The 27,583-nt window shown below is 36.4% G+C and overlaps 1 protein-coding gene across 7 annotated transcripts in view; it reads right to left on the bottom strand.

Moving 5' to 3' along the window:
• LOC143378439 (uncharacterized) overlaps positions 1–27,583 on the bottom strand; it is a 216,665-nt gene that overhangs the window by 83,389 nt on the left and 105,693 nt on the right. For all 7 annotated transcript variants that reach the window (XM_076830149.1, XM_076830156.1, XM_076830194.1 and 4 more), the window contains exon 3: positions 8,042–8,290. In XM_076830149.1, coding sequence (XP_076686264.1) covers positions 8,042–8,290 — 249 coding nt within the window. The remainder of the gene's footprint in view (positions 1–8,041; positions 8,291–27,583) is intronic.

Genomic DNA, 27,583 nt, shown 5'->3' with positions numbered 1-27,583 from the left:
CGTGGCACATCCGTCTGGCCAACGGAATAATTTGATAGACTCGTATTAGCCTGAATTCCGACAATCCAGTTAGCTACCCTAACCCTGATCCAGCCTCGTCCTGAATTTGGACCAATTGATACGAACTGGAGCACACTGCGATAAACTAACGTTTCCGATAGGCTTCCTAAGACAAGCCTAATCAACGACCTATAACAGAAAACCGTAAAGCGTCTTCAAGAAGCGCTCAACTCCTTGTTTTTATACATCTGACAGTTTTCGTAATCTCATTACTTACTGCGTTCCAACTTAATTCTGTTATCACGAGACAGCGCTCGCGCGTGGGAGACACAAGTGATCGTCGAATGGGATAAAAACCCCGGGGGATATAAATAATACCGTCCGCGTAAAAATAAAATCGATAGAAATACTATATAATCATAAGTTCAAACCGATGGCCCCATTTCTGGGAGATTGGACAATATTCTATGTTGAAAGGAACATAAAATCCCGAATTGAATCGGCTTTCGTTTGGAAATGGAATTTATAATAGAGTGACTTGAAAATAATTGAAGTGTCCAGGTAGAAAACACTGTAAGTACCAAAAATCATAAGTAGAACATTTTCGTATAATTTTTTTTTTAATTTTGGCACTTACAGTGTTTTCTACAAGCACTCTTCAATTATTATGCATTAATGATTGCAATGTTTGTGAATGGCTGTATGTCAAAGTGTATGACGTGTATTCCACGGTTACTGCAAAAAGTCTTGTAGTAGAAATAACTGTTTAATTTGCATCAGATTTCATTTATTTGAAATTTGTTACGAAATTGTTAAGTGGAGATTATTTATCGATTTACAGGGAAATGGTTAAGGAGGATTCAGTTATACATAGTTTGTGGAGGATGGGATGAGCGAAGATAATAAATTTCTCTATCAATCGCTAGTAACGGGATTACGATAGTAACACACGTCGACTCCGAATTTGACTATGTGGCTTAATTGCAATTACATAGAAGACGGGTCCATTAGAGCAGCAAAGTAAAACGGATCACCTAAATTAATAATTTGATTAACGCGCGTCTTGGTGGGTGTTGCTAGGGATTGTTCCGTGGCCCAAAGTATTTAAACACATAATGAGTGTAAAAATGTTACTACCGCGTACTTTTATTATTAATATTTAGTCAATTCCATTTTTTCATATCAATACCTTGGCACGATATGATACTTTTGCAATACTTGTTCGTATAAGGACACCACAAAACGTAAGAAGAAAATATATTTTACGTTGCCGTCGTAAAATACCGCAGAATTGTAAATTGATATGAATTGGAAAAAGACTGAGAAAAACTGTTCCTGAAAATGCAAAACCTACCGTACAAATTGGAGCACTTTTCTAAGGTAATTTTTCACCTTAATCAAATGAATATAATCATGTAAGTAGTATAGTAAAGAGAGTTCTAACTCAAATTTGAGTTTTACGTTCAATACACGTTCAGAGTGGTACGATTGTTCAATACACGTTCAGAGTGGTACGATTGTTCAATACACGTTCAGAGTGGTACGATAGACGTTAAAATACATGTTCAAAGTGGTACGATAGACGTTCTGTACACGTGCAAAGTAGTACGATAGACGTTTAATACATGTTCAGTGCTGTAAGATCGATGTTTAATACATGTTCAGAGTGATGCTGGCGCCATAGGTATACTGAACGTCTATCGTACCACTTTGAACGTGTATTGAACGTCTATCGTACCACTCTAAACGTGTATTGAACGTCTACCGTACCACTCTAAACGTGTATTGAACGTCTATCGCACCACTCTGAACGTGTATTGAACGTCTACCGTACCACTCTAAGCGTGTATTGAACGTCTACCGTATCACTCTGAACGGGTATTGAACGCAAAACTCAAATTTGAATTAGAACTCTCTTTACTATACTACTCATATAATTATAATCAGATCAACATGAGGGATATGAAGCTCCCTTTTTACTCGTTTGTTTCAATATTTTTCTCAAATAGAGAAAGAAGGTTACACCAACTCAACGTTAATCTTACAGAATGGACACGAACTTCGAAATTCTTGAAACATGTTAAACTTTTCCATTTAATTTAAATTTAACCTAATCTAATATCTATGCAGTGATGCCATAATCGGGGGACGTGGGACAAATGCTTACCCCCACTATGACCTACCGTCGACCCCCACTTTCTTTCCATCGCACTGCACACAAGCGTATCTCTACTCCTGTCCGTGTGCTCGGAAGCCCAACAGACAGCTCACATGGACAGGTGTAGGGATATGCTTGTGTGCAGTGCAATGGGAAAAAACTGGGGGACGACGGTAGGTCATAGTGGGGGTAAGCATTTGTCCCACGTCCCACGATTCTGGCATCACTGTATCTATATCAGCGTTGTCCAGCGTAGGGGCCCCTCACGCGCCCGCTTCCCCTTCCAATCTTTCTTTCGCGCAGCGTGCCTTCCGTTGTCAAGGAGACCGCGCGACGCTACGAAGGCTGCCATGACGGGCTAGCCGGGCTAGCGTCTTCGCGGTTAGCGTCGCGTGGCATCCCTGACAACGCGGACGAGAGTGGGAGAGCCCCAGGCTCCCGCGGGACCGACTTTGGACAGCGCTGATCTATGTCAATCTTCATTAAACGATTTTATTCAGCTTCGATCCTCTGTTTGTTTGTGTGTATGGTTCAAATCTGGCAACTCAAATTTAACCAAGCTGCGTGCTTAATTGGAATGACAATACAATATTAAAAAAATAATAATAACTTCGAGGGGGTGAAAAAATTACCCAGTCATCAATAAATATAACAAATAACCACAAATCCAAACGAGTTGATGTCAGCTTCGCGTTCTTTACGAAAACGACAAGAAGCCGTTGCGTTCGGGACGCTAGTCGCAGCGCTATTACCTAAGATATTATTACACAATTTATCGAGATATGATCCGTCACGTATGTACGAATAGTAAAACTAAAACTTTGCAGGCGTTCGTAGTATATCACCATCGAAATTGTAGTACAAGAAAATAATTATTTTTCAGTGACTTTAGCACTATAGCAAACTGTTAAACTGTATGCAGCAATAAAAGATATTTGAAATGAAGTTCGAGCTGTGAAATGTAAATCCACAAACACTAAAAACTAGAAAAGAAAAAATATATATAAAAAAAAAAACATTTTTATGTTAAACGATTTTATTAAACATCTACTAAATTAAAATGCACTAAAAACTAAAAAATAATTCTTTTCTTGTACTGCAATTTCAATGGTGTTCTTCACTTTGAATAAAATCGTGGAGCAGGATATGTCACAGCAAATTCATTTGGACGCTTGATTCTGCATTAAACTGATTTATATTCTGTTATGACATATCCTGCTCCACGATATTATTTAAAGTGAAAAACACCATCGAAATTGTAGTACAAAAAAAAGAATTATTTTTTAGTAGATTTTTAATAAAATCGTTTAACATAAAGATGTTTCCTTAAATATATTTTTTTATGTCCATTACCGTGGTTGCCAATGACCCAAATGGGTAGATGCAACCTTAAGAATGAAATAAAAAGAGCAATGAATATTTAACAGAAAATAAAGCGTCACAGTTATTCGAGTAAACCACAATATGACCCTCTCAAAAACCAAACTGACCAATTGCATAAATTAAAAAGTAGAGGCAAATGAAAAATTAAGCACTAATTGCGTGCTGAACTAAAATTGAGAAAGCAGAAAGTGGAGTTGACCACTTCTACAAAACCAAACATACGTTACAGCGGCTGTTAAGGTGCTGACAACAAAAGCACTGTATGTACCACAAAACTAATCAAAGACGTAGCTGCTGATAAGGTAGCCATTACCATAAACTATCCTTGTTCCATTTGCATCGCGTGTTAATCTGTTGTTTTTACTTGAAATTTTCCACTTTGCAATTTATCGCCGCGGCTACTACATATCTTCTACGCGAAACGATCGCCACTTTAAATAATTGGAAGAAATTGATAAACAAAAAGCATTACGAAAGTGCATGCAGCTTTTGGGGCGTGCGGCTGCCTCAATTCTCCATGGTCGTGTACAATTTTGCGAAACTTGCTTTCAAATGTAATTATCGCACGCAATGTGATAATCATGAGAATTATACTAACATAAGCCTGACGCTGAGGTAATCGCAACTTTTTTCACGTTTAATTCAATATCGCGCGCATTGCCAGCGCATCGGTGACTTTTAAATTGTAAGGCAATGAAAATACATGGTTCCATTAATGAAAACGATGTTGAAATTTTAAATTGAACACGATATTCCTTTCTTCGAATCAAGCTAACTTTTATATGGAAAACTATTTCGGGCGTGAAAAATAATAATTACAGAAATAGTTATGCACCTACTTAAATTATACATAGTAGGTTCATATTTATACTTGAAACAGCGTGAGCTACATACATTAAGAATGAAAACGGTCAGCTGAATACGTTTACTTCTTACTTTTCCTAAAACTAAATGAAGGGGATAGTGATCTGTAATATAAAGGCTTAATTAGAATAAAAAAATATATAATGAGCAATTAGTACGTTGCCACTCAACGTTATGGAACCAGCTAAAAATTAAAGGAAACAGAGACTTTTCCGTTAAATAAACAAATTCAACTCTTTGGGTGGTATGATCAAGAGATTATTTACGTTCAGTCAGTGTGTATTGTGCGTGGGACGCCCATGGGCGTTCCGCGAGTGTGGCTAACATATGTGGCTGGAGGGTTTCCGCACAGAGTAATACGCTCATCGTTTTAACGCCAGGGTGAGTAACTTCTTCGCGGTATATATTAAAATCTCTGGAAATAAAGAATATCCCAATCACCCCCGACGATATTAGATTCGAAACAGGAGGGAGCTTGCCCTGCGGTACAATTTTAATGAAACTGGAACAATCGAAACTTCCATTAACAGGAAACTTGTTATATCTGTCCCAGGCGACGTTCGTAGCATCGCGGTTGGATTCGATAGAGAAATATAAATGGAATATGCGCGCGAAGCTTCCGTTCAAAACGAACTGCGTATCGTGCAGTTTAGGGGGTACGGTGCTTCGCGCTGAACTTTGATCGACGTTGCTTCGCGCGACAACACAGATATCGCAATCGAATAAGCGATGGCACATAAACTCCTATGCTAGGGTGGAGAAACAATATGGCTTTATGATAAACCGCGCAGAAGCGGGCACAGCCATGATAGCGTTATCGTCGTAACATCTTTCAGGAGATGTTGAAGCGAAATTGCTTTCGCATCGACATTTTATGAAATTCATTTCGACCCCTACAGAGATGGGAATAATGGTAGGTCGGAGGTCAGCTGAAACTGGCGCGCCATAAACGAAGGTACCTATTTCGGTTCGGTACAAAAGTCCAAGCGAATATTAGGAATTTTACTGACAAATTTGGGATGTGAAAGTGGTGAACGTACAGAAATGGTCACAGAAAAGGGCGGCTACCTTCGGGGTGGTGGTTGGAGAGATGAAAATAGGGTCAAAAGGAACAAGTTCCCTATTTCTGGTGTCAGCGATATAAATATGTATACAGAAATATACGTCTGGTAAATAATAAGTAGGAATGGTATAACTGAAGGGTAAGGGGAAAAACAGGGAATGTCACAAAGCTTTAATCTATCAGTAGAGAAACAAGGTTCGATGAATTTAACTTTCTTATATAATTGTCTTCTTAAATAATCTCTCGTTTTACCGTGACGACAAAAGCTTGTGCTGAGGCAAAGAATGGGTCCTGTTTTTAACCAATAAACAAAATCTTTAACGTTATCTTGCAGGGGTATTTGAATTTTACAACCCTTTGTGATTCGACAGTTCGATAGTCCCATTTGCCATCAACAAGATAGGCTGCAAATCTAAAAATTACGAAAAATGGACACTGCCTGTTTTTCTCCTTAAGGATGAACTTCAGTGACAATCTTAGCCAGAAGTTAATCCATTTCTGAGATATTAATAAGGCTTTTTCCTGCGATGAAAACCAGTCAGAAATGGCAATAGTGTATTTTTATCGTAAGTTTAGTTGAATTCGCTCTTATTTCTTTATCTTATTTTGCCAATTTATTGAATATTCGATGAAGAAATGAAATAATCAAACTATAATTTTCCTTTTTACTTATATGAAAAGCAGTGAAAACTGTGTCAGTGTGTTGTATTTGGTGAGTGTTGATCATATATATCCTAATTATATTAATAAAACTCTTATATATACATAATCTTCACGAGTCGAAAATTCCTCGCGATCGTGGCAACGCTGCTCAATGAGAAAATTTTTCGTGCAGCAGTTGGTAGCACTCGCGAGCTTCAATCGTGTTCAATCACGCCGCGTGTGTGTCGCATAACCTAAAATTTTTGTTGGCATTTTACGCGATACACAATGTTCAAAGCACAATCAGTGAAATAAATATAAATATAAATAAAATACTATTAATGAAAATATTGTTATATCGATTTTTTTAATTTCTCGCACAGGAATTTGCCCGCTTCATAATATTATCTTTACTCCTTTTTTTATTATCATATAAATTTCATAATTCATAAATTTGTTGAAGTTTGTTTAACTCTCTAAGGCCTAGACCCTGGAACCCTTATTTCAGAAGTTAAATATAAACAGGTGATCAAATTTTACACACTTTTAAAATGAGCGTTTTCTAGTGCAACTCGGGGAGTTAGAAGGTTAAAAATAAATTGTGCTTCATTTTTTTCCCACGAATACACTATTGCCATTTCATCTGGATTATATATATTGCAAGAAAATTTTCTACTTTTCGACAAAAGATCAATATGAAAATTATATTCACATGACTATATACTGATAATTACGCATTTTCATTGAAGATCGCAGAAACTGCCACGAATATGCAACAAAACGCAGTAATGTGTTTCAAATATTGCCGCCTCTAGACCTGATTGCGGCGTTGCCGTACTTTCACAGTTACTCAGCTGACAATCCAAGAAAAACAAGTGTTCCGTGTCATTTTCTTTCATTTATTCAAAAACCATCGAATCAATTTTCCGGAATTTTTGTGACAATTTTGTTCAGTGTTCGATCTTTCTGTACACAAGATTTAAAAAACTTTGGCCTATTATTTCACTCTTAATTTTGGAGTTATATTCTCAATATTGCGTTCCCTCATAAGAATACATGTTAAATTGACAGGTGAATAATTTGAAAACTACCGAATCAATTTTTCTTAAATTTTGCGGAGGGTTTTACTATTGCATAAAGATTGATGCCTGAAATTTTTAAAGATTTACGCTTATTTTGAATGTTACTGAAGTTCATCCTTAACATTGAATCGATTTCTTTCCTAGGAGGATAGAAGAAAGTTGTTCAGAATCATGCCCGCAACAAATTTCAGGGTCACCGAAATCGGTGAGGACTGTACTTTTGCAAAAAATTACCAAAAACCCAGACCTAACCGAGACCAATACGCAACGCGCAGATTTTTGCAAAACGAGAGATGTCATTCTTTAGCAACATACAACGCATGTATAGGTAAGTGTACAAAGTGGCCATGCCACCGCACTCAGTACTGTAGTAGGCAACCGACGTTTAGGCAACGGCCTATGGTGTGCGATGAGGCCCATAGGTGGCGTCCATTTATGAGGAGTTCGGAAGACAGGGACCATAGACATATATAGACAGAGCGTAAGCTGAGGGGGGTGTAAGATTCGCGGTAAGGGGAGCGATACAGGCAAATCGGGTAACGCAGTGGTTATGTATACCGAATGCTTCCGAAGCTAACCCGACGTCGGGCCGACGTGCCTGTATCTGACTTCTGCCTTTTCCCCTCCAAGCCTACCGTTCCTCTCGCCGACAGTCCCAGCTTCTGCTCCGTCTATATATGTCTATGCAGGGACCTAGGAGAGTCGGCGTAGCCGCGGTGGCAACCGCGACTGGGTCAGCACGCGGACGGGGCTCGGGTTCGATTCCCGGCGCCCTGGCTCTCTTTTTCCGACTCCTACAGTGTACACATTTACAGACGAATAATAATACAATGCACGTAGAAGACTCACCGAGCATCTTGACACCCTGAACAGGACTCAGGGGGTAAAAGTCTCCGTGAAGAGGGCAATGGAAACCCACCCTGCGCTCCCTTCTTCTCGCCCTTCTCGTGAGCATGCAGAGCAGCACCCCCAGGGCGAGCATCAGGGCGCCCACGACGATGCAGATCGGCCCTAAGATCCGCGAGTTCCCCGTGAACGCGATCCTGGCCGCGTACGAGTCCTTATCCTCGTCCTCGCCAGGTCCACGGTAGGAGGCAGCTGCAACAAACGGGCCTCGTGAGCAGACATTCTTACTTCAGCCCACACACGGCTCGCCCATGATTATTGTTCATAGAACAGATACACAGGACGCGCGAAAGCAACAGGAATCGAAGATGATAGCGCGCTTAGGCGTGGGACGTCAACACCCGGAGGCGCATTCGCCCCGGAGTTCTTGGAGAATGAAATTTCGACAGGGATTGAGCGCGTCGTGAATTCCGAATCTATCCAGATTCATGACTGAATGTAGGGGAGAATGGAGCAATCCCGATCTCCGGGCAATGATGGTCAGTTTTGTTATGATAAAACGGCATGGCCGAGATGTGCAATTTCTTTTCTGTATGTTCCACGACATCATTCGCTATATTGTCCATTGGCCTCGCTTTAATCGTTGCTAAGTAACCAAGGAGAAGAAGCCTTTGGGCTAATTGGACTTCGCAAACGCTTGAAAAAGCAGTGCACCAGTGTATTATTTGCTATCAGTTTGGCCATGATAATGAAATGTGGTTGAGATGGCATCTCTTGTGGCCTCTGGGCCCATTCTGAATGTTGTGGATGGGACTGGGCGGATGGATGCATATGCGAAAAATGTAGCAGCCCCTAGACCGCAACGTGACCGCTATTACCCGTAGGTAGGGACAGTGGCTGTCAAACACATCATATCTGTATTTTGTAATTTTATTGAATAAATCAATATAAAATTAAGGGAAATGTTTAGATTAGGGGAGGTGTTTTGAGCGTAATTGTTACATGGATGAATGCTGGTTCGGTAACAGGGAACCGAACCCTAACCCGTACCCGTTTCGGTACGCCGTATCATCGACTAACCCGCCTAACCGGGTAACAGAATTCATCTGTAACCCGAGTAATCCGGTTAACCGGGTTAATGCGGTTACAGTGTTACGGTGAAAAACATAGTTGTAATCATGTTTCCAAATACAGATGAATTTTATTTTAGTAAGTTGATAGTAATAAATATGCGAGGTCAAAGATTAACTTGGCCGCGCCGAATTCGCGAGCGTTTGCCGACGTACAGTGTAAGATTTTGGGCAAAAATCGCTCGACAGCGCAAATCTTGACCGATTTCAATAATTTTTTTTTTTTAAATAGTCGTAAAGGATTCAGCAGTAACGGAGCATTGCAATAAAACCAGTATCTGTTGGTCTAATCTATAGAAAATACTATTTAGCATAACATAACATAAGAGCATAAATAACTAAATTTTGCAGATTAAAGATATTAAAAATTAATTTTTTTGTAAATTTAAAATTAACTATAAAATAAAAGTTTACTTTAAATTCGCAAAATTTATGTTCTAAATAAACTGTATAGCTGATTTAATTATATTATAAAATTAGTTACCATAAAATATTCGATTCTAATTCCTTCGAATTACAATTATAAAAAAGTTATTTTTAAATTTATCTATTAAAAATAAAATAAAAAATAATCAAATTGAAATATAATTTAAAAATACAATATTTAAATCAGCTATGCAGTTTATTTAAAACATAAATTTTGTAAATGTAAAGTAAATTTTTATTTTACAGCTAATATTAAATTTGTAAAAAAAATAATTTTTAATATCTTTAATCTGCATAATTTGTTTTTGTTATGTTATGCTAAGTAGTGTTTTCTATAAATTAGACCAACAGATATGGTTTTTATTGCAGTGCTCCGTTATTGCTGTATCCTTTACGAGTATTTTTTAAAAAAAAATTGAAATCGGTCACGATATGCGCTGTCAGTCGATTTTTGTCCAAAATCTCACATCGTCTGGACCAGGCCTTCCCAAGTAGGGGAAAACCACTCCTGAAACACATGTTTCGGTTTTCCCTCCAACGCTACGCCTTCAGCTAATGTGGGAGGATTCCTACTACCCTTTCTCCGGGGAGACAGTAACGCTAGGCAGCATGTTGGGGCGCTTTAGGGTGAAAGTATCAAATGTGACAAGTTTTTATAGGAAACTTCATAATGAATTAAAAATAGTAGGAAAAATTAAAATTTAAAGTGCCATTTCAAAATGACGTAAAAAATTTTTTAAAATTTTTTTTTTTTTCAAAATGACGTAGAAAGAATTAAAAAAAAATTATTTTTTAATTCTTTTAATTCTTTCTAGTGTCTGCAAACACCTTTTTTTTAATAATATTTCGGAAACTCTGGGGTAGTGAACCCAACATGGGAGTTCTACTACACCTACACTACAACATATATGAGATTCATCAAAATCCGTGTCCCAGATGTGTCGCGGCCTCCCCTGTTAGTCAGACATGCCGTGTCTAATGAATTCTTCACTAGCTTCTTATCAAAAAACTTCTATCTACTTTCGCACAAGGAATCGCCATACGCCCGGTTATACGGCATTTCTCACCCACCCTGTATATCACTTTTAAAATCACTCCAGATTATTTTCCGCATCAAATCGCATGGACATCTTCACGCGCGTCAAATAGGGTAGGTGTACCGTTTTTGGCCATGTGCATAATTATCTTATTTTTAAACTGCTTGCAGAACATTATTACGTGGAGAATTTCACACCATAAATATTTTGTTTAATATACCGCCAGAAATATAAGGTTACATTTATTGTTTACACGAAAAAATATTACATTTCTTAAGAAGCAACCAAAACTCGTACAATACCTTAAGGTGGCCACAAATGGTGCATCTACCCTATCAATTCTTCGACCCCGGTTCACCCCAGTATTTTTTCCCCTCTCGCCGTTTCAAGCACACAATACACTCGCGCCAGCGGGGAAAGATAGAATCGCGAACACCCCCCTCCACCCTCCGGGCGTATTAAAGTGAGAGCTCGTTTACGGGACGATGGAATTTTTAAGGCGCCTGGAAAGCTTGCCGTTAACGAAGATTCGTACTTCAAACACTTCCGTTGGCGTCCCGTCGCGAATGATTGCAGCATTTTCGGCGTTACGTTATGAATGTTTCAAATTTAATCTCGAAGAGTGCCCGCGGCTAAGTTTGCGCTTCCCTGGCTGTTATATCGGACCCGCCGGAGATGCTACTCCGAAGGAAAGAGTCATACCGAAAAAGGGAATAAATAGAGATGTGGGAAAAGCGGGGTGGAAAGAGGGTTTCAATTAAATGAGGGCGGTAGAGATGGTTGGTTTGCACACGTCTGCATCTGTAGCAGAAACATATTCCGCACCACTTGGAACTTATTGCATGGAAATTCTTTCATATCGCGGCACATAAAATGGTAGCGGACTAATAATTGCTTCTGGTCGTTTTTTATTCGTCTTAAACGATTTAATTGGTATTATAAGTATACTGCACTTCCGATAAATATAGTAGTTGAGTTAGCATAAAAACGAGGGTCTAATTTGTTGGTATTAAGATCCCTTTTCAAAACCGAATTCGATTCAATACATGGAGTTCTGCTAGTCTTAAGGGGGTTATTCTACTTTGATCGGTCGAAAAATTAAGCCATTTTTAAAGATTTTTTTTCTGAGTAAGTACAACATATAGGTAATGAAATAAATCTGATTGGTATTTATTAAGCTACTGGGACATTCCATGCGAACTCGGACAGATTTCGGAGTAGGTTTTCGTAGATTGCTGAAATTTGAATATTTGTAGTCTTTAGTGACATTTAAACGTACCTCAAAGGATTTTTCAAAATTTTGAAAAATTACGATTTTACAGCTGTTTGAAGTTAAGTGCTAACTTTTTTTCAATATATTATAGCTATGGAAGTAGTAAACGGATGGAAATGAGCTTTACGGTGCTTATAGAGAAGTCATTGAAGTTTTAAGAAAAAATTATTTCAGTTTAAAAAAAAATTGAATCATTTTTGTGCAATTATTTTAAACAAATGCAGGTTTTTAACATCGGGAGCGATTTTAAAAATCCAAAAAGAAAGGAGAATATAGTTCTATCCTTTCCCTTGATGGACAAATTTTCCAAAATATGCTCAGTCAGGAGGCCGAGAAAAGGGTGGTCTTTGGAAATTTTTTACTCAAAAACTATAACACATTTCTCCATAAATCTTTTTTCCTTTTAAGGATTGCATCTAGTACCGTGCATCGTATTTTTTTTTATTTAAAAATATTTATCAATAACTAAGTTATTGTCCATGACTCGAAGGCTCTCTAAAAAAAGACCACTGCTGCTCGAAAGTTGATCATCTAAAATAAAAAATTCAAAAGAATTTACTTATTATATTGTATTATCTAGTATTTGAACGAAGGATTTTTCGAAATATTGATATAGGAAAAAATGGCTGATGTTTAAAGTAAAAGTTTAAATTTTTATCATAAATTGTGCCTGATTTTCGTCAATTAAAAAAAGACTAAGCATTGGATAAAAAAATCCTTCGTTCAAATACTAGATAATATAATATAATAAGTAAATTCTTTTGAATTTGTTATTTCAGATGATCGACTTTCGAGCAGCAGTGGTCACTGCAGAAGCCTTTTTTTAGAGAGCCTTCGAGTGATGGACAATAACTTAGTTATTGATAAATATTTTTAAATAAAAAAATTACGATGCACAGCACTAGATGCAATCCTTAAAACGAAAAAAGATTTTTTGGGAAATGTGTTATAGCTTTTGAGTAAAAAATTTCCAAAGACCACCCTTTTTTCGGCCTCCTGACCGAGCATGACCCCTTAAACCTCCTTTTGTCCACCATTGCATCTGGAGTTGGCCCATTCTGCTCCAAAAAATCCTGACAACCGCAAAGAAACTTCGTTCGAACACACCAACCTTCCACCACAAATAGGTACATTCGTGTCGTATTACTCTCGAAAGAATGCATTTTAATATACTTCGGTGCACAAACAAATTGCAATGAAAAGAAAGCACCCCCTTCAAGAGCAAATTGCAAAGTCGACCTCGGGTTTCCACCTAGGACAGTGGTTATCCTCCTTAAGCCAGACGTACGATTGCCTCGGTCTCGCGATTCGTTTGGAGAGGCGCGCGTACTTGGGAACGACACCACGTGCAGGCGCGGAGGAAAGTGCAAGAAATCTCACTTCCCTCTGAAAAGACAAAGAGACGCCCGTCTGCGTTCACCATGGCAAGAGCCACTGCAATCTACGCTTTATCTTTATTATTTTTCAGAAGAGCCCGAGGTTAGTGATTGCACCTAGGTGCACGTGGGAGAATTTTAAAGAAACTTTCCAACGAGTTACCGGAGAAAGTCATCCTCCTTGCGGTCTCTATAAGGGAGGGAACTCGGTAGAACGGGCAGGATTAAGCTCGCGCGTACGTAAGTCGTCGTTCTCGATTTCATTGCCCGAACGGACAACAATTCGCGTGGGAGGACAAATCTGTGGTTACATGGCAAAACGACATAAGTCGTAAGGTATCTCTAAACAAAAATGTGGTTTGCGTCATACTTGAGGTCCAGGAGTAAGAATTGCATTCTTAGAGAGACCACATGGAGGACAATTTGTGTTGCGCGTACAGGAGGGGCTAATGTCAATGTTAATTTCAATTTTGCAGAAGTTCGCAATTGATCATCTGGAGATAGGGAATCTGCTGTTTGGGGGAAAGGGGTAAGAGATGGGTTTTTAGAGGTAGGTTCGCTGGAGTTGTGTAGTGAATGTTAGGGTGGTTGCTAGCCATTACCGCGCGAAAAATAGTGGGACGTCGCGCCTAATTAAGAACAAAAAATATATAAAGTTTTAGCAAAATTTCTAGCGCTGATTAGACAAGTGTGAACTCTGACACTGGCCTTTCTTGAACCTTGAACTCGCTTATAGATATATTAGGGGGAATAATGAGTCCACAGAATTTCGACTTACAAGGGAAGATCTCCCGAACCCGGAAGTTCAAAAAAATCTGAAACTGTTTGCCGCCCAAATTCACTCTAAGGGATGAAATCAATCCCTGTAAATTCCGCTATTTTCCGATTTTATTTTGTAACTCGCAGCTTCAACGCAAAAGTTAGTTCTTTTAATTAGATCCAGCATCTGGTAAAAAAATATTTTACAGTTCACGATTTATAACACAAAATCAGAAAATAACCGGATTTTCAGGGGTCAATTCTACCCCCTTAGAGGGAATTTTGGCAGCAAATAAAAATTGCGTTGTAATCAGGAGGAAATCCCCTACATATTTGCAAAGTCTCAGAATTTTTTGAATTTCCGGGTTCGAGATCTTTCCGTGTTAGCTGATTTATATGGAACAATTACCAGACATGATTGTGTTCTATATTTTTACTGTAACGAGAATAATATATATATACACTTTTGCATGCTATATTTGGTTCAAGTAAAATACTACATATTACGCGAATAATTTCAGATTAGAACACAGATTTATTATGTACTATTCTTTTGACCATTTTTGTCTTATTTCCATTCTGAGACTTTTCGACGTTGTTTTTTATTGTTATTATTTTGGTCCACTAAGGTGAATGTCCCAATTTCTGCTGATTTAAGAGATAACTCGTCATAAAGAAGGTGTAAAAAATTTGTTTGTGATCAATATTTGCAGAGTAATTGATTAATTCTTTAATAATTAATCAAGCAGTTGAAAAACTATTTAAGAAAGATATTTCAAGATGTTTAACTATTAGTAATTTGTAATTAAATATATAATGCTCTAAATGTCCGTATTTCTGCTCAAACGTAACGTATATAATAATAAGAAAAATACGAAATGATCAGAAATGGGGACATGAGCAGAGATTGGGACATTCACGTTACTTAGATTTGTGTTGCTTTGCTTGAAGTTACCTTCCATTATTATTATTATTCTACATAATATTCTTATTTATTGCCAAAGTCAAATGAAGAACACACTTCTGTGTAGTGTTCCTGATTTCTCGATATTTTTTGTTTCTCGAGAAATCAGAAATGAGATCATATTTCATCAGAATTCTCGAGAAATTGAAAAAAATATTGCAAAAATTATATTTTTGGAACAATGTTGATAATATTTATCAAAAACACAAGAAAACTTTAAATGATTATTCCTGTCTAATTTATACAAAACTTGCGTAAATGAAAAAATAGATATTAAATATAATTGGTAAATTTATTTATTTAATACAAAATTTGTACAAAGCGAAACATTCCTTTTTGGTTTTAAAATTAATTTTTAAATAGCACAATGCGTCTAATATAGCGTCAGCGAATCTATTTTTTGGTGGCAAAATCTGTTACTGTTATATTTTCACGTTTTATAATAATAATAAAAAATAATAAAAATTTTATACGGGGTGCAATAGTCTTATCTCCTCTTTTCAATATTTCTTCTTTAATAGCCACAAGAAACTCATTGGGTACTTAATTCAGGATACAATTTTTCTAAATTTTTAAATAAGAATTTAAGAGCACTTTCGGCAGTTAATAATATCGAATCTTCTGTACTGTGATTTTCTATTGGAATTCGTATAGGTTCTAATCTTTTTAACAAGATGTATTATAAATTGTAGATGTGTTTATACGTTCGCGATTAACTAGTAATACATTCATTTACGAGAATAAATGAGATTTATAATATTTTTCCGAGACTTAAGTTCCTCGAGAAATAAGAAATAAGCAATTTTAAAAATTCTCGAGAAATTCTCGAGAAAGCATTCTCGACAAGGAACACTACCTATGTGGTACCTCGATCTTCAACAATAAATTTGATGTTGAAAACTTTAAACGGCACTATTTCAAATATGAAAACAAAGGATTTGTGTGGTCTTGCCTTATAGTCACAAAAATAACGCTCGGAATAAGAAGCTCGCTTAACCCTGCGACTATCCTTTTGAGGAAAGGATTTCTTTCTTGAAACAGGATATCGTGGCCTTGGAACTGTGATTGGGCGTAACTTTCTTTTGCTATGCCTTTTGAGCTGCTGCCGTTGGATTCTTGTATGCCCTGATCCTTACTTTCTTCTTGATTGTGAAATTACGTCTTCCACGAAAGCGTTATGGTAAATATTGCTTACGCAGCATAAAAATGGCCTGTCAAAGGTTGACCTATTCGAGGGAAGTTATAAAAATATCAGGTAAGCAGTTAATCGGTGATCGATATTCCTAGGTACTTCTGATTTTTCTGTGCGTTAATAATAAGGGCGTGTAACTTTGTTTCTAACTTCATGCGAGGACGTGAATATTTCATCAGTAACTGCAGCACTGGACTGTCCAGTATGCTAATTATACACCATTCGAACTTGTTCCTCGTCTTTCAATCAATCATATTTATGACAGACGATAGCTATCGCTCCTGTGAACTTACTAACAACAGTGGATCTAAGTTCACTATCCACTCATTAATATCGATCCGTGCAACACCTGAACTGCGTTTCTTTAGAATCGAGTGGCACGTATGTAGAATATGCATCTCTCGGAAGCCAAACTGATCACCACCATAAAATAAAAAGTATAAAAAAATTGATAAGATAAGCACATAATTAGTACTTCAGGACTAAAATTGAGAAAATGGAAAGTAGTGTTCAATTTGTCTTTTGTGGCAGACTCATAGGGTAGATGTCCCGATTACCGTGCCCTGTTCCTATTACCGTGCCTTTATGCTTAAAAAAGCCGTGAAAAAAACTCGCATAAATAAATGAGGACAGAAATTTGTTTAATTAAGCTAATCTATTAATGTATGCGTTACAAACGAAAAGGTTGCATTTTTAAACAATTTAAGCATAGTAAAAAATTTTCAAAAATGCATTTGAAGATTTCGATGGATTTACCTAAATCCTTGCCGAAAACGATAAGGAACGCGTGCTTTACAGAAGTGAACAAATTGATAATTACCATGATTTGCACTTATGTAAAGTGTTTATTATATCATAAGAGGTTCAAATTTTATGAAAAAATAGCGAAATGAGCATTTTCGAAACGGTTTCGTATTTTTAAAGTGAATTCGGTAATTGGGACAGGAATTTAACGCTTGTCCCTATTACCGTGCCCCTCGAAGCCCACTGGCTCCCTCTGTAACTGCTAAACCTAACCTTACTTTCGTTTCTCAGAACGGGTGAACAGAAATTTGTATTGGCATATTTTGCTATTGGTCATATTAAAATTAATATTAAAAGGTCGTATTAAAATTACAGGAAAACACCTCTCGTGGAGCAAAAAAATGTTTTGAACAGTTCACAGTTCAAAGACATAACCTAACCGCGGGAACGTTAATCAAAAAAGGGCACGGGAATAGTGTCGACGCATTTTTCAGGGCACGGTAATTGGGACAAAAACATGTATTTTTATTTCATTGTAAAAAATATGAAAAATTAACATTTTCAAGCCGAAAAAAATGCCTTAACAAAGAGAGAAGTTCAAAACACCAATATAAATTTTCACCAAGCAAAATTAAAGTAAGAGAAGCCAGTAATTAATTCCTTCGCGAGCAAGTCGGCGTCAAAGCACGGTAATTGGGACATCCACCCTATACTGATGACAAACGAATGCTTCATTTCATGGAACTAATTGCGCTGTAATTCCTTCTACCAGTGCTAAAAACAACAGTCAACCATTAAACAGTTTCACATATCTCTTTAACAATCATTTCACGAGAAGAAAATTAGGTACGTCCAAATTTGCAACGTTTCCCCAATTACAGTCTGGCTCGAATATTTTTCATCCAGCACTACGAATCTGCAGAATAAATAATACCGAAAAGCAGAAAGTTTCTTCCACGTCTGACGAATTATAAATCAGAAACGACACACGGAAACAAGAAACATTCGGTCCCTGGAATTCCTGGTATTTTTCGGAAGTGCAACTCTCATCCCGAGAAAATCGATATTTCTCAATCCACATTCGATATTTCGAAATCAAAATAGAAGATCGAAAATCCCGATCCACATACTATTCCCATCCACCAAAAATCTGAATTCCAAGAGTGGCGCGGAATGTGTTGATGAACTTAAATTTTACAGAAACCGAGTCTCTTTGCGGGACCTTCTCGTTCGGCACGGTGCGGTGGTTCGGCACGGTGGTTCGGTGTGCGTATGCAGAGTTGCGTCCAAAATGGCCGCCGTGTTGCTACGCCGCTCGCCGAGCTTCGAGCGTTCGCAAGTTTGTAGCAAAGTGGAGAACGCGAAATCGTCCGACGCACGATTTGCCATGAAGTAGCTCGTTTGCGAGCAGAGCGCCAGCAAATGATGGGGAACGAAAGGGAAATGGGCTACAGGACCGGTCCCCGTCGAAAGAGCTGAAGGCAAGAAAAAGAGCAGCGACGGAGGGTGGGAAGGACTGACCGGTTTTGATAAATCGGTTGGTAACAACGGTCCAGGGCCCGTGTATCCGAGAAACCGTGGCCAACAAGTAAACGACCAGCTGTTGCCTGCTGGCTCAACAGCCCAGCCTTTCTTCTCCTGCTTCTTCTCCTTCTTCTTCTTGCTCATCGGCTTCGTCTTCATCGTGACATAAACGCAACATTACCATCGCCGAGTTCGATCACCTCGAGGAACAGTGGCTCTCAAATAGCGCGCGGCAACGAGTCGAGCAGAGTTGCTGGATGATTTTTAGTTGCAGCAGAATTCTACCTGAAGGGGCTACATGCTTTTCTAGTGAAAGATACATTTTTTAACTGTATTATTCTAAATTTTCATGAGTTATTATCGTTAACTAAAGGAGATATCGTGTTTTTTTAAGCATTAGCTGGTGGATATTCCATAGGCCAAACGATGCATCTGAAAGCTAAAATTCGAATAGATTTTAAAAATTAATTACTTTCAGAAGTACCTGACGCTCTCCGAACTTGAATATTGTATTTTGGTAAGAAAAAGGGCGACCGTTTGAAGTTGAAATATCGAATGTCGGTGGAAAATATTTTTCTTTTTTTTCCAAGAAGCCTTTGCAAGTATTTCTATTATTGCAAAATTGAAAGCCAGATTTAAAAATATGAGAACGGCAGGTACTTCAGAAAGTTATATATTTTTAAAATCTATTTGAATTTTTGCTTCCAGATGCATCGTTTGGCCTATGGAATATCCACCAGCTAATGCTTAAAAAAAACACGATACCTCCTTTAGTTAATAATAATGTGATGAAAATTTAGAATAATGTAGTTAAAAGATGTATCTTTTAGTAGAAAAACATTCGGTACGATTTTCACTTATACTTCTCCTAAAAAAAAAATCCTAAACTTGTATGCTTTTTCCGGATCTCTAGGTGGATGTAACTAGTGTTCCTAATTTCTCGATATTTTTTGTTTCTCGAGAAATAAGAAATAAGCAATTATAAAATTTCTCGAGAAATTCTCGAGAAGGAACACTAGATGTAACCCCTTAAGGCAATCGAAAAATCGACTTTTATTGCATTTTCCGAAATTACTATCTTTTCTGAATAAAATGCCGCTTGGTTTACAGTAAAATTCGCTAAATTATAGATTTGGCAGCTAAAAACGTCAAGCGGCAACCTATAGCGTCGTCTTAGCCCAGAAACCTTACACACGTTTTTCAGAAATTGGGATTTTCATAAAAAAAAATTAAGAAGTCACTGGATTTTGATAGAGCACAAACAATGATGGTGCGTGACCAAAATCCGGTGACTTCTTAATTTTTTTATGAAAATCTCGAATTTTTACGGAACCTATAAGAGGTTTGCCCCGAAATGGCACATGTTTTACACATCTTGTAACTTTTTCCAAGTCGATCAGAACCTCAATTCGTTCGCAATCAGGAAAAAATGAAGAGAGATAAATATTCAAGAAAAACGCGTTTAAAGTTTCTGGGCAAAGGCGACGCTATAGGTTGTTACTTGACGTTTTTACCTGCCAAATCTACAATTTTGCGAATTTTACTATAAACCAAGCGGCATTTTATTCACAAAAGATAGTGCTTTCAGAAAATGCAATACAAAAATCGATTTTTCGACTGCCTAGTCCCCTTAAGGAGTTACGCCTACCTGCGAGGTCTGAAAAAACATGTATATTCGGGAATTTTGTGGGGAAAAACTTGAAGGCCTTTTTAATCAAACCTTTATGTATTCGAAAGTGTACGTGTTAAACTACTTGTAGCAATTTTTGCGATGGAAAATATAAATAAATAAAAAAAATATCAGCGATCACCCGACAACGATTTTTTTCAGTAGTTTTTGGTGACCACTATAATTTTGATCTGCTACATCCGAAATAAAAAAATCGCGGGAATTCAGTTAGTATATTAAATTATCTAATCCTTAATCATTCATTATCCCGAAAAATTAACTTGCTACCAAATGGCGGCTTCTCATAGCAAAAGTATCGATTTTCGCCACTGAATCGCTCTCATTTTTCATCATTTCTCATCTGTAAAATAAAAACTACGCAACGGAAATGAAAAAGCCACGATTAAGGACTAGATAATCTAATATACTAACTAAATTTAGTCGAATGTTGTATTTCTGATGAACCAGGTCAAAGCTACAGTGGCCTCCGTAAAGTGCATAAATAAAAAAAAGCTGCCGGGAAATCGCCTATAATTTTCCACTATTTTTCCAGATATCGCATTGCAAAAAAAACTGCAAGAACTTTAAAATGTATACTTTCGAATATACAACCGTTTATTTAAAAAAAAGTCTTGAAGTTTTAAAAAAAAAATCCCGAAAATACTTGTGTTCTCAGACCTTACAGGTACGCATAACCCCTTAAGGGGTCAGTCCACTGTGACGGTTTGAAAAATTAAGCTCTTGCAATAAATCTGTTTGGTATTTATTAATCTACTCTTATATTATAAAAAAAAAAATTTAAGAATTTTTTTTTTTGTTTTAAGACTTTAAACACGATTATCTCAAAGCAACATTTTTTCAACTGGTGCAGGTGATTGCAAAAAAACTATTTGACCAATCAGTCTGAAATTGTTACACGTTATTCAGCACATCAGTGGCTATGGCCGGGACTACGGAAACCTTTTTTGATTAACCATTTCATACTTTTTACAAGGCAAAATGCTTGAAAAATTCACCGTATGTGGACACTTGAACTTCAAACGTCCGCCATTTTGTTAATTTTTTATCAGTAAAAATAATCCTAGTCCCGGCCATAGCCACTGATGTGCTGAGTAACGTGTAAAAATTTCAGACTGATTGGTCAAATAGTTTTCTTGCAATCACCTGCACCAGTTGCAAAATGTCGTTTTGAGATAATCGCGTTTAAAGTTTTAAAACAAATTAAAAAAAAATTCTTTAAAGTTTTTTTTGTATAATATAAGAGTAAGATTAACTAAAAGATTTATTGAGAGATACAGAGAGATTTATGCAGAGCTTAAATTTTCAAACTGTCACAGTGTGGACTGACCCCTTAAGCGAAGGTAATCCCTGTGCCTAAAGCTGTCTATGGTCTAACTTTCTAACTGTACCCAATTGAAAGAGCGAGCCTCCAGGTTAGGAATGCAGAACCTGCCCCAAATTTGAGCAGGGTTATAGTTTTCTTCTAAATGAGACTAGCGAAAATTTTTGAAGAGAACATTTAATTGCATCGGTAGGCAGTTTGAGAATTATAATATGCAAATTTTATGCGAGATACAATAAAACAATAAATGCTTAATTCCGAGATATTCGGATGTGTCAACTTTCTTTTCACTCCCTATCAAATTTGTATTTTTAATCTCATTCACCACTATCCACATTATATGTATTATTATCTATGATTTATTCTACCAATTTTCAGGCGAAAACTTAGAATTAAAAACTTGAAAATTTCCATAGCATACACCACAAGCAGTTGCAACGAAAAGTTCAAAAAGAACCCTCGGAATAATTCAATGCAGAAATCAAGCATTCTACACTGTGGGGACCGAACTGGAGCAACGGATTAAGGATTTACGTCGGGATATCCGCTAAATACGTATCGATCACTAGCTACATAACAAGCAGATATCCCTCTAACGGGTGTTGCTTCGTCGGGATTTGTAGTTGAATTGCGTAATAATCACAGAAGTGTTAGCAGCCGCAAGAGACAGATAATTCACAACCTTAGACAACCTTCGATTACCAGCGTGCAATATTCATCGATCGATCCAACAATCATCGGCTTGTTCGTAAGCGAAGAAGCCCCTGTTCTTTATCCAGTTGCTTGATCGACACAGCGATTTCCCGGAGATCGATCGGTCGGAATAACTTTGTCATTCCAGTGCTCACTGCTAGCTAGGCTTAGAACAAGGCTTCCTATTCGACACAGCTAATCGAATTCCGCGAATATGCCAAAGGCTTCCGGGAGATAAGCGCAGAACGTTAGACCATGAATGGAGAGCTGTTTCAATCATCGTGAAATCATTTAGGTACTACCTGATTTACTTATGAATTCATATCTTCACTGTACAAAACTACCTCTTCGTATGTTCATTAATAGGTATATTTTTGTGTGCAAGGAATTATTGATTTTTAACAATCTATTCGATTGAAACGAACAAAGACATTGAAGACTCGATATTAACACTTTGAGTAACACATATTAAAACTCTGAAGATGAAATGTATAACCTGATTGGTTTTCGTTTGTAGGTGCTTGCGTTATTATTAACATATTATATTAAACTAGCTTTACTACTCGGCTTTGCCCGAAATTTAGATTCTGATTTTATAAAAAAAAAATTTTTTTTTCTTGTGAAAATAGTCACGTTCATCTGGATTAGCTAGGCATAATGAGCTGGGACTAGTGTTGTTTCGAGACTCGAAACATTCGATTAGCTTGAAGTTCGAACCCAGCAGAACTCGGTTTTCCGAGCCGAACCGAATGCTTCAGGTAGCTCGATTTTTTCGAGCCGCTCGAATGTGTTTCGGTTAGCCCGATTTTTTCAAGCGGTTCGTATGTTAAATGTTTCGACTTTCGAGCCACCTGAATATATTTTAGATAGCCGACTGTAATATCACTGCATGGACAATGGTGCAGTGTGTTAGGTTGGTGTAGCTGGAATGTGTCCCAGCCTGGGACACGTTTCGTGACCCCAGAGTAGATAGAAAGTTTTTAGGCGACAGACAAAAACATATAGAAGCTTTCCGCTTTATATATTAAGATTTTATTGCACCTTCGATCTTAATTTTAGCCTCCAATTTAATTTTACATTTTTATTAACGCTTACGCCAATTTTTAATCACATCAATATTAAGCTAAGTACGTATGTATGTGTTGCAAGGGGAAGGACTATATTCCAGAGCCAAAATGGCACGATTTGTTTCAACTTGTTTAATTTCTTCAAATTGTTCTAACTTCAGAAGTAAGTAAGAGTTAATATTACACTATTTTCTCTTTGTAGAAAAGACAGAAACGCCGAACGGCATGTCTACTACGAAGGATTAACGCTTTACGTAACTACGAAGCTTAAGACGATGTACACCGAAAGAGTTGAATAATACTTTCCTACGCTCGTTCCGTGATGTAATAACGTTACGGCTTCTTAGAAGACCACTTTCTTCTACAGTGTGTGTCCCAAAGCACATTACTTAATCTTAATAAGTATTTTTAAGTTTCGTCGAATACAGTAATATGCACGCGTATCTAACAATAAGCTGCTCTAACGCGGGCGCATTACGCCTGTGACCTACATGGTGAAATTAAAATTTAAATTTAATATTACACAAAATAATAAATTTGGTAAGAAATGATTCAAACACTGTTTTCAATTAAACAGAAATTTTGTAATAGGGACAAGTGTAATCACTCATTGTACCTTCAACTTTCCTCTATGTGCATTGTGTGTTTGTCTTATTTTCTTTTGAATACATCAATTGAGGACCTTGCAGGCTGGCTTCATACTTTCCACCTTCGTGTAACTTACAAGGAGAGTATTTTAAGTGTCCGCCTCCGATCATTTTGCTTTTTGGATATGTTATAGAGGACCGAAAAATAAGAAATACGTGTTTTTTTATTTTTCCCCGTTTTCATATTTGGGGGTGAAAACTGCGTTCAAAGTTAGGGTTGAAAAATCATTTTTGTGGATTTTTTAAAATCTGGTGAGTCAGCCATATTTCGCATTCAAAGACATAAAATTCGTCCATTGACACTATTCCCCTATCTCTAATAGTTCTCGGGATATTCCACAAAAATGATTTTTCAACCCTAACTTTGAACGCAGTTTTCACCCGCCAAATATGAAAACGGGGAAAAATAAAAAAACACGTATTTCTTATTTTTCGGTCCTCTATAACATATCCAAAAATCAGAATGATCGGAGGCGGACACCTAAAATACTCTCCTTGTTAGAAGAAACAAAAACGGTGTATAAAATTATTGCTTTGACTTAACATTAACATTGTCCAACAGTCAATTTTGGTCTATAAGATTCAATAGCCATTTATTATAGATTTTTGTGCGCTGAAAACGAATCCGCGAACCGTTTGTCGGCATCACCCTCAGTTTTTGAGAAATTCGATTTTGCAAAAAAACTGAAAATTTTCAGCTTTGAACATCACACACAATGTTACAGAACAGAAAAAAAGTTTAATTTTGTTGGACAGTTTAATAAGAAAACACTAATTGAAAAATATATTTTTTCACACAATAAGTAGTAGTTAATGAATTTATAAGTTTTTATTTCTATTTTTGGCGAATTTTTCAAATCTGGAGTTGCCTGAAACAAAAATATTGCACAAAAGAGTAATGGCTGCTGGTTCAAAATTTACAATAAATCGCTCATTTGTTATCGGATTTCCATCAAATGTGTGCCAAACGATGTAGAATTTTTTACGTATATTATACGTCATAACTCAAAAACCTTCAAAAATGAAGTTGCACCCCTCTTGCTGCAAGGTCCTCAATTCCTCTTTTCGTTTTGTGCATAGAATCATTAGAGCAAGCTAGGCGGAAAATAAAGACTTCCAACTTCTTAATCAGACATATGTTCTGTTCAAGTAGACGTTGAAATATTCCATCATCCCACAACGAGTTGATTATAGACTTTCCGTATGTTTTTCATTATAGAATTAATCTGACCACTACATATGATCAAATCATGTACGTCAATTCGTTTTTTTTTTTGCTTTCGCATAGACAAATGACGCCTTATACTTATTCAAACATAACCAATAGTCTACTTAATTTATTTCATCTGTGGATTTGCAGAAGGCAACGGCAGATAGCTCATTTGTACTGCGAAAATTTGAACTTTTTTTTTTAAATATCGAGTTACATAATACAATTTGTTTAAAGTTTCCTGGTTCTTTAAATAAAATACAGAAAGACATGGTGTTATTGGACTGTGCAGAATTAACATAACTCACAAGAGAAAACCAACAAGTTCTGATTGGTCAATGAATTAATCATTTTTGGAGACATTCAATTTCGTAAGAAAGCTTTTTCAAAGTTCCGCGATTCTCTAATTAAAGTCTCGAAATACATGATATTATAAAACTATACAGTGTTAACAAAGCTTGCAAAGAAAGACCAACAAAGTTTTGTGAATATGTCTATGACTTAACCGCTTTAGAGATAATATTTTTAATTAAATGATTTTAATTACGAATAACCATTATGAATGATTACAATTTTTTTGACTATCGGCGACAAATCTTTTTGGTTAACGCTAAACAATATCGACGGCAAAGTTTTTCTGATTACCTACATTCGATTATTGTCAATTATTCTTATTAATATTATTAGTAATTAGTATTCATTGACAACATGAAAAAATTAATTACAAAATTTATATATTTTATTAAGCAAAAAACGGTAAATTGTACCTAGTGCAATATCTTTTATCCTATTCTTTGTTTCATATACCTACTTTCATACTGTTTTTCTGCTTAATAAAATATATGTTTTGTGATTAATTTTTTTCATGTTGCCAATGAATACTAACTGTCAGTAATGTTAATAACAATAATTGACAATGCACGAATGTAACCAGAAAAAATTTGCCGTCGACAATAGTTATCGGTAATCAAAACAAAATTCGGATCATTGATAATAGTTACTGATAATCAAAATTAAATTTCCGCCATCGATAATGGTTACCGGTAGCCACAAAGAAATTAATCATTCATAATGGTTAGTTGCAATCGGGACAATTAAAAATTAGATTTTTTTAATCATTTCATTTTATGAGAATTTCATTTTCTTTGAGAATGAATGGCTTCCGTTTAAATAAAATTTAATTTTTACTTAAAGACTTTTGTTCAAAAAAATTTCAAAATAACTGTTATTTTAGATCTCTGTATTTTATAATAAATTTTAAAATAATGGTTAGTTTCAATCAGGACAATTAAAAATTAGAATTGTTTAATCATTTCATTTTATGAGAATTTCATTTTCTTTGAGATTGAATGACAACTGGCTTCCGTTCAAATAAAAATTAATTTTTACTTAAAGACTTTTGTTAAAAAAAATTTCAAAATAACTGTTATTTTAGATCTCTGTATTTTATAATAAATTTTCAAATAATGGTTAGTTGCAATCAGGACAATTAAAAATTAGAATTTTTTAATCATTTCATTTTATGAGGATTTCACTTTCTTTGAGATTGAATGACAACTGGCTTCCGTTTAAATAAAAATTATTTTTTACTTAAAGACTTTTGTTAAAAAAAATTTCAAAATAACTGTTATTTTAGATCTCTGTATTTTATAATAAAATTTCTTTAAAGGATCTACATTTGCAAAGATTTACCTGCTTCTTTTCACAAGTTTTGTCAATTCTGCATGGAAAACAAAGATCACGCATTCGAAGGTACCTGCGTTGGAAAGCAACGATAATTAAAAAATCGTCAAACGATTTAATTAATCGTATTAAACATTCATTTCACGCACTCGTCGTTAACTGCCAATTCATTTACCAGAGTCTCGTCAGAGCGGCGTATATCGAAAATTACATTTTACACGCCCCGATGATATCCCAGGGAGGATTTACTGGCGCCGTCTGCTCACCCAAGGGAAAAATTCCTCCATTATCTGCACCTCGATGCACTTTGTAACACTGACGATGGATAATGGCGTACACTCATAACCGAGCTGGTGATAAAAATGTAACACACTTTTCCACAATCTATTCCGCACTCCAGCATCTCAAGAAACCTGTATGCAAAATTTCCACTAGCAAAACTCTAATTGCTTTCCTTCCCCCTTTCTGTGCGATTCTTCTTTCGTTATGTAAGATTTCATCGTTACATTAGAAAGACATAAAAGCATACAGCGGTGGTCAAAAAAAGACTTAAAATAAATACTTTTATCCATTTATGTGGGGTGTAAAATAAGTGAAAGTTATAGAATCGATCTGTTTCGTACGATACTTTGCTTTTAAGATAACCGAATTTGAATGTTCCTCGAGTGAGCGTGCAGGTGCCTAGAAATTGGGAGAATGTAGTAGCAAAGCTGGCGGACAAATTGTGGATAAAATGAATCCTTGTGCAAAGGGACTCGAAATTATAGAATAAATAAACTTCTTTCAACGAGGCTTTTTTTATGAAGAAA

This window comes from Andrena cerasifolii, chromosome 1 (genome assembly GCF_050908995.1).
Source record: "Andrena cerasifolii isolate SP2316 chromosome 1, iyAndCera1_principal, whole genome shotgun sequence".
Classification (NCBI taxonomy): Eukaryota; Metazoa; Arthropoda; class Insecta; order Hymenoptera; family Andrenidae; genus Andrena; species Andrena cerasifolii.
The sequence above is the reverse complement of the archived record's forward strand: the minus strand, read 5'-3'. Positions and strand labels throughout refer to the sequence as shown.